General features: G+C 39.8%; 1 protein-coding gene across 2 annotated transcripts in view; it reads left to right on the top strand.

Annotated features, from left to right (window-relative positions):
* LOC106818553 (omega-agatoxin-Aa4b-like) overlaps positions 1-2,532 on the top strand; it is a 62,390-nt gene extending 59,858 nt beyond the window's left edge. For both annotated transcript variants that reach the window (XM_014823343.1, XM_014823281.1), the window contains exons 3-4: positions 963-1,029; positions 1,429-2,532. In XM_014823343.1, coding sequence (XP_014678829.1) covers positions 963-1,029; positions 1,429-1,561 — 200 coding nt within the window. In that variant the 3' untranslated portion in view covers positions 1,562-2,532. The remainder of the gene's footprint in view (positions 1-962; positions 1,030-1,428) is intronic.
* Positions 2,533-9,428: the final 6,896 nt, after the last annotated feature.

The raw sequence follows: 9,428 nt of genomic DNA, 5'->3' as shown, positions 1-9,428 counted from the left end.
TATATATATAGCCCTACAATAACGGTTGAGACACTAACTAAATCAAATTTATTTGTAAAAAACAATAACGCAACGCTTATGAGGAAGCCTTTATAGCTAATCTGTAAGTTTAAATTCGGACGTATGCGTTTATGATCGTTTGATTTTCACCGAATAATCCAGCGAAATAACCGTTCTAATAAAGAGAGGTGGATTCAAATTTCATTGAGATGCAGCTTGCCGTGGAAGTTTTAAAATAAAGATATTGCTAAATGCTGTGCATGTATTTTGTGATATGTAAAATAGTGATTACTTGATATATTACATAATTAGTGGTATCCCATGTTTTGAGTTTCGATAAAGTAATCAATATTACTTGATAATCGATAAGTTCGCTGATCGCATTCATTTGCAAGTAAACAGGTTCAAAAACAGTTTTTTTATTTAGGTTTCTTTCCTGTAAACCTTTTTACAACGCTCAGCATGCGGTTTATAGAACCCTATAAGACGCATGTTGCATTGATCTTCTAGTTATATATATCTTTTGAATGTCATTAGTTAAATGTCAAGTTGGTAGATCAATAGCTATACACTTTTTAATGAGTACCGTGTGATGCGGGGATGCAATACAATACTACAAAGAACCAACTCAAACTTGTATCAGTATGTAATTCCATATCAATGATCGTTTTGAATACAGGTTTTTGAAAAGAATATGCAATTTTTAATAAATGTTTGCGTATACATAGAATTTTTATACGTTTTAGATTAAGGCCGCTATGTAAGCCTACAGCCATTGAATAAACTGTATATGCAAAAGGTTACACGAACCTTTGTTAATAATAACCTGTAAGCGTAGTAGGCCTATATTAAAACTTATTATAGTCGCAATGCAACCAGCTGTAGTCACGAAACAGGCATTCTATACTTGATATAGCGGTTTGCAACATCATTATGTAATGGATTTGCCACATTTTTTTCAGAGGAGAACGCTTTGCCAGACCAAGAGGATCTGATGGCGCTCGAAACTTACCTACAAAACATAGACAAGTAAGAGCTTAATGCGATACTGATAAACACGGAGGTTGGCTTATCAGTTTTAAATACCGTGTTATATTTTAATAATTGTCAGCTGTCATAATTTTAAAAATCATATATATATTATAGTCTATATTATGACACTCCTGATAAAATAACGTAAATTTCCAAACGCAACGCGAGTAAAAAAACATCGATAAATATAGTTATGATAGCGTGCGCGAACGTTAGCAATTCCGAAGCGGGTAATTATCGTGCAACATAATATCAGAAGTAGATAATAGGCAAATTATCTTCTGATAATATCAGGAGTAAGATAATATAGATCTATATAGATCTATAGAAAATATAGATCTATATTATCTTACTCCTGATAATATGTGTACGTAATCATTGCTCTTTTGTTTATAGGCGGAGTTGCATGACAAGAGGTCGCTGCAGCTATTCGCGTAATGACTGCTGCCGAGGATATATCTGCAAATGCAATCTCTTCAAGCAAAACTGCAAGTGCGAACGTAAAGGAATCTTCGGCTGGGGGAAATAAAATCGCAAATAAAATTCCAAAGTAACGACCTGTTTGTCGCGATGCAGACATGATATTCGAAAGGTATTTTGTAAAACACTCGTGTAAACTCGGATGTCTTCGTGCCTTCACGCCTAAACACATGCAAACCACAGACAGTAATCAACATAAAACACGAGAATGTGATCTCACCCCATTCTTATCTGAATAAAACTAGAGTCATGGAACATTTTACAACAGCACGAAAAGTGGGGCACTTGGCACGCCATTTAGCGTTGTCTCGGTCTTCTGTGATTGACTGGGATTCCTTCTATATCGTCTAAGTATAGTCTAAGCCGATGTTTAATGTTGAAACGTGTATGTATAAAACGTCAAATAAATATTACGTTGTAATATCAGAATCTCACTGTTCTCAAACAAGTAAAATACTTTCAAGTAATATCATCCGTAAGTCCACAAACAACTTCACAGGTGTTGTGCAAAGGAACTGTCTTAAATTATTGAATAAATGGTGCGGTATTAAACAAATAATGTATTATTATCTACCTTTCTTGGAATATTCTGTTCGACCATTTTTACAGAGTACCACCATTGCTCCACCTATCAGAATATAATCAGTTCCGTGTAAGTACTGTCTTGAGCCTTATACTACAGACAGGAACAGAAGGCCTTTCGGTGTTACACGTAACAACTATAAGATGTTAGGATGGGGTACATGGCTGTAAAGTTGATTGAGCAGGAAGATGGCTGCAAACGAATGTCAACAGACAACTTTCACTGAAATGTGTTGTACAGTAGAGAATAATATAACGTGTTATTTGCCTCACCTTTTAGTCGTTTCTGTGAGTGTAGCTGGAGAGTGTTTTAGTAACTTAATATTCCCCAATAAGCATCCGTGTGTATCTTGCCCTCTTGTGTAAGTGTAGTTTTTTGTAGCTTATCATTTATCGTGTGTTCAGTTGGTGTTAATAAATATAGTTCTAAGACAACGAGTAGTTTTCTTTTACACGTGTAACTAATATTACGTAGTGTGATTGTGTGCGTCTTTATCATGAAAAATAACCCTCAAATAAAGGCACGCTGCCGAATTAAGCGACGAAACACTGACGTCAATACAATGAGGACAAGGACGAGGACAATGTGGGTATAAGGTTCCTCGTTTGCGAGCTACCGCAAGAAGATCTCTCCATTCAAGTTCCCTCGAGAAACTGGCATCGGTTGACCCACGACATATAGACAGACGCATAACAACGCCACTTAGCTATATAGATCGTCGTCTTCACGAGGAGATTTCCATATTGCAAAGACGAGACAATTCTAGCCAATTTATATCAAAGCAATATCCTGGAGCTAGTCATATTCGCACTCGGTCAGAATTACCGTCGGTTGTATATGCTCTCGTGCAGCAACCAGGGTGGTCAATGGTTGTCATGCAGAACTAGACAAATAAACAAATGCCCGCCGCTGCTATTTTGCAGCAGTTATATTGACAAATCGATAAACGCACTACAGCAACATTTCAAAGCGCACTGCCTATATATATATGTAGACACGACAGTTCTACCAGGACATAGGAGGATGGGAATCTATCCGACTTCGCGGGTACGTCCACGGGAATAATTTCGGGGACCCGATTGAGCCTACACGCAGTTAGTTTCGACATCGAACAAGTGGCGCCGTTTCCTATCATTATTTAACGTTTTTAAACGTGTTTTTTCGTGGTCCGCGAACCATGAACGCGAACACGCGAACGTGAAAACGTGGACCATCATTGAATTCCACTTAATTGGCGAGTACCGTGTTGATCGTAACGCCACTAGCAGCTGCTTATAGTCTGTCAGACGCAGAGTGGTACTCCAATATTTTTTTCGTGCGGTCGTTTCTGAAACGGACACCTTGGTTATTATGAAGATTTGAAACACTTCGTTGGCTTCTATTAATGAGAAATCCAACATGTCCAGGCCTATTAGATTAATGAAGTCGCTTACATAAACCCTACGTTACCCTACTCTTGTTTGTCAAACGCAACTGTGCAGGAGTTGTCCCTTTAATAACATATCGTATACAACATATTATGCGTGTGAGCGATTTGTATGTTTATCAAGAGCTAATAATAAAGGTATTATTAGCTCTTGATGTATATATATGTATAATGGCCAATATTAGAAACAATAATGGACTAATTTACTCGAACGATAACACAATCTATAAATATTTGTTTTGTGCATAGAAACGCAGGATGCCTAGCATTGTTGCTATCATGCAGTTCGGTTTCAAGTTAGATTTAGTGGTGCATGCAATTACCTAAACCTTATAGCACTGGCACAACTTTCTGTTATGACCAAACAATACATTGCCGATATACACATGCAATGCCTGCATTTATTGACTGTTACAATGACGGCTTAAATATTAAACGATCGAGGCAACCAAGTAAATGATAGACGTGAATTAATTAATTAATAACTATACCTAACAGACTGTTAAATACATTATTTGGATGTGATAATATGTATTAAATAATCATACATAATTTCAAAGATCGCAAAAATCAAAGATGAATGCGCGATCACGTTTAAAATTGTAATTGGCTAGCCTAATTAACTGTATGAACTGGGTAAACACATAACATAATTGCAACAAACAATGGAAAATAAAAGCAAAGCATTGGATTTTCTTGATTACGCTTCAACAGTGAAAATATTACTGTATCTGGCAATGGTTAGAACGCACGCTTCCTCAGAAGATCTTTCCAAAAATTACTTGGCGTCCTATATGCGATGCATGATCGTTCGTGTACTAGGCTGGAAGGGTTGGCGGCACTATAGGCCTACATAGGCACCTACACATATCCCCTAACCGACGAATTGGACGAATTCCCTACATCAAGCAAACCTAATATTCCTAGAAAGTTGGTTTCGGTCTGTGGGGTAAAAAAAGGTAACACACGATTTCACTACTATGTTAAGCTAAGCGTTGAGCTGAGCTAAGATACAGTACTGTATATTATACACCTCTCAGCAGAATAATCTATAATATATACTAACCACTCTGTAGATAAGGCGGAGGGCTTGTAAAATACATGGAATTTGAGGGGGAGGTAAAAACAAAAAGAGTGCAGCTTTTTGGATGCGAAGCATATACGTGGCAGTGGGAATTGCTGATATGCATGGAAACATTTTTGTGATTATTTCCCGAGTTTCGTTACCTCTAGTTCATCTGAACGTAATATATGCCGCGGAACACAGTAATCCCTATAGGAGCTTTGTCACAAAGTTGTTATGTCATTAAGCAAATGAGAGATGACAAATAAATTGGATGACGCCAGATTCTGCTGATCTGTCTAAAGTCTTATATACAAGCACTCATATATAGACGAACACAAGCACTCACAGACGCACGCACACGCTAACACACATACACGAGCGCACACTTGCGCACACGCGCCACACGCGCGCACGCGCGCGCACGCGGACGCACGTACACACACGTGCTCACGCGGATGCACGCGCGCCCATACACGCACCCGCGCGCGCTCAAGAAAGCGCTGACACACTTGAACGATGACGTCAGCTTCCGTTGGAAGTTCTCAGGGAACCGGATGTTACAGTGTAACGTGCGTCACAACCACAGAAATACGCTGCATTTCCACTATATATAAAGTATAAAGTTAGATGGAAGCGTTGACCTGTGTAGGGCATGTTCAGATCTGCTCTTATCTCGTACTTTCTGCGGTTAGTTGTCGCTATTGCTAGCTGTTATTAATTGCTGCTTGTGTGACAGCGGTGAAGCGACAATGAGTGCAGCAGGAGAAACATCGTTTCCAATATGTATGCCTCTACCGAGTGAAATATATGGCGAATGGGGCGTCAACTACACAACTTTTCAGTCAGAATTGGTATCCGCGCCAAAATGGTACAACGCCATCTACCTATTTTTGGACATAATTATCGTCGGTAAGTAGGGTAATATAAACGCTGCTATTTAGTATCAATTCTATTAAATCCGTTGGCTCTCACACGTAAGAAACAAAATAATTAATAATGTCATGATTAAATATCACCATGATAGACATGCATTAAAGATTGGTTTCTGTATCGAATAATCGAACACCACAGATATAGAAAACATAGATATCGTCGATTGAACTTACACCGTATTGTCTCTGTGCATTGTAAGTGTTGGGAGCAACTGGAAACGCACTCGTGATACTGGCCGTGGCGACAACGAAAAAGCTTAGAAGATCCAGCTGTAATATCTTCGTGGTGAATCTTGCCATCGCTGACTTGATTGTCACCGGCATCGTTGGACCGATAGATTTTATAGGCAAGTTTCTAATGCATATATAACTTATAAGGGCTTGTGAATGCAACGAAGGGATACAGAGGGATAATGTCTATACGTGCATTTATTTATTCATTTATTTATTTGCTTGTTTATTCATTTATTTATTTATTCATTCGCTTATTTATTGAATTATTAATGCTATATGAAATGAAACGTGTGTGAAGAAACCATATATGTCACTCTTTTTCATTGCAAAAAATGTTTAATGACATGCATGGTATAAATGAGATTTTATATGTAATTATATCGGCGTGATTGCGAAATTCGGGCGGACACGCACGTGCGACCGGCGTCGGATTAACGTCGTTACGAGCGAATTAGTGGCCGAATAAAAAATAATGCAGCGACTGCAAGCGCAGCCACGTAGCCAATCACCCGAGTGCGTGCGTATATCGCTTAAATTGAGACTTGTCACGCCCAAATTAGTACGCTGTACGCGCGTTCACGAGGAGAACGTAAATACCCACGCGGGTGCGTACGGATGGGTTCCACTCAATCGATAGCACTAGCGCACACAGGGAAGGTATGCAGGAATGTAGGTATAGATAGACACAGCACCGAGGCATGCACACACGCGTATGCGCACACAGTTGCTGTACTCTGCGTCGCTAGGTGAACGCGTCGTGCAGTGTACGCGCGTCTTCATAATTTAATTATAACGCGGTGTGCGCGCGTGCGCGTGTGCGTAACTTTTGTAGGGTTCACGCACGTGGCGCTGTTTGCGAATCAGCCGCTACTGTGCGAGGTGATGGGGCTCATCGTCGTTGTCGCCTGCCTGATGTCTCTGCTGAATCTCATGGTGATCGCTATCAACCGATGGATGTCGATATGCATCAGTCAATCCTACAGTCCCATGTTCAGGTAAAAAAACGCAAAATAATAGGGAAGGAAAACGGTGGGAAGTGCAGCATGAAAGCTGCATTACCAGCGTAAAACATGTCGTGAGAGAATGTGAACGCAGTGTAATAAGCATAGTAATATCATGGTAAATGGCTCAATAAAAAACAGTGAGAAGATGATAAAAAGTGACGTAAAATGCGCAATGTATGTTTTCGAACAATCATCGGTCCCGGTAATCCTACTATATATTTCGTTTTACGCAACTTTGACCATTATCATTATCTGCTTTACTATCCCTGATTTTGCCTATATATATCTCTCTCTCTCTCTCTCTCTATAATATATATATATATATAGATAATATATATATATATATATATATATATATATATACTATATATATTTATACTAATCATTATATATATATAATATATATATATAAATAACTTAATATATATAGATATAATATATATATATATAGTGGGTGTGTGTGAGTGTGTCTGCGTGCGTGCGTGCGTGCGTGCGTGCGTGCGTGCGTGTGTGCGTGCGTGCGTGTGTCGTGTGTGCATGCGTGTGTGTGTGTGTGTGTGTGTGTGTGGGGTGTGTGTGTGTGTATGTGTGTGTGTGCGTGTGTGTGTGCGTGGTGTGTCGTGTGCGTGCGTGTGCGCGTGTGTGTGTGGGTGTGTGTCTGTGTTGTGTGTGTGTTGTGTGTGTGTGCGTGTGTGCGTGTGTTTATGCGCGTGCGTACGTGTGTGCGCGCGTGTGTTTATGCCGCTGCGTACGTGTACTCGCGCGTGCGTGTACATAGTTTTAATATTTTTGTTTCTTTCTCTACAAATTAAGCAAGCGGCGATCGATCGGCGGTTGCGTAGTGTTGTGGATATTGCATTTTGCGGAGATCTTCCAATGCTGCTCGGCGTAAATACTGAAAATATTTACAATGCGCATATATACACACCAATAGCGAATATTTCTCGACGTCTCCGCGTAGTTTCACTGTATATCTATATTCGACGTATTCGTAATTTACGTTAGCGTAAAATACGTTGGTCAGATAGCGGTATGGTATCCAAGTTCTAGAGACGACGAGATAGTCTGCGGCTTACATCCTCGCGCGTCTCTATTGCAAACGCTGGCTGCAGGCGCCAGCCTACGCTTACGTCGAAAGAAAATTGAGTATTGAGATCGCATATAAATTCCCATCATACATCAAACGTCAGAAAATGAAGCTTTTAAACCTTCAGGGCGTATAGCAATACTATTTTAGGCTTTCTTCGGTACTGCAAGTTTTCCGCCGCGTGTATATGCCTTCATCTGCACTAACGATCTCTGTTCTCGAATCGCGTGACGTCATAGAGAGAGATCAGCGTTGTATGACTCACTAGATTATCGCAATACATAATAATAATTAACTCTCAGCAACAATAAAAATCATTGAAAGCTTACGCGCATTTAGACTGCCGGGTCAATGCGCATTACTTAATGTCTACAGTTGTTAACTCGTCATTCAAGTAAACTTAATTTCGGCTTTTTAAAATGTGGTATTAGTAGGCCTAAAGGTGACATAAAAATAGTTTACGGTTCAACATTCAAAAGAATGGTTCTTTATTTTGTCGTCGTTGTTTACTAAAAAGAATCGTAAATATTGAATGAGCAACGTTAACCCTGCGATGTTCGCGCATCAGATTTTATATACGGAAAGATTTATCCAATTATATTCATTTAATCTTGTGTAACACATGTTGTTCACTTTCTTGCGCGAACGTGATGTTTATAACTTAATCTACGTCTACATTCGACCGAATATAACGGATATAATTACGTTCTAGGTAAAATCCCACTTCTTTTCCTAGATGAGTACCATCTCCACTTTCTAAGAAATCCCACTTCACGGTAACCCAAGAATTTGTCGCAAGAAGTCTATATGTCCGGCGCACACTTGAGTTATTTTACTCAAGTAAAATGACGCATGAGTCATTTTACTCACGTGTGCGGCGGATTTTCGGTTGAGTAATTTGACACATGCGTCATTTTACTCACGTGTGCGGCGGATTTCGTTGAGTAATTTGACTCGTGCGTCATTTTACTTGAGTAAAATAACTCACGTGTGCGCCGGGCATTATGTTGCTGCAGGTATCTGAACATTGCTACGAACCTCGAATCCGGACGTGCGTATGGAACTGGCACAAGAACGTGGCCCAGCGATACACGCAGACGCTCGCCTATCTCATCGTACGATGACTTGACAGCGGCCTGCTACACCCGGATCTACTTTTACGTGCGGGAACATCGCCTGAAAGTGACCTGCCACCGTTTCCGTTTCCGGGTTAATTATCGCATTCGAATCCGCCGAGTTCGTAGTGTGACGTCTGACGTCATCGTTAGTTAATGTGCGCGTATTTGTTGCCTAGAATGTTGCCAGCTAAGACGATATTTGTGCGCGAAAGATTATATCTGTTGTTTAATAAAACGCGATAATTGTCACTAGCCATCGTCAGAAAGGCAAGAATCAACGCAATGCACCAAAGTAGTGCGTATAATAACAACTATAGTTAGAATATTTTTTTCAATTAGTTATTGCGCATTACCTGCCGCGATGTTCAGAACGTGGTTTGGTTATAGTCCAACCACACACTAATACACAAGATTCACCTTGGGTATTTTTAATTCGCTTACAACTTATTCGAATACATGTCCACGA

The sequence above is a fragment of the Priapulus caudatus genome, unplaced genomic scaffold, assembly GCF_000485595.1.
Source record: "Priapulus caudatus unplaced genomic scaffold, Priapulus_caudatus-5.0.1 Scaffold2, whole genome shotgun sequence".
Lineage (NCBI taxonomy): Eukaryota > Metazoa > Priapulida > Priapulimorpha > Priapulimorphida > Priapulidae > Priapulus > Priapulus caudatus.
Note: the sequence above shows the minus strand (reverse complement) of the source record. Positions and strands in the feature narration are given on the sequence as shown.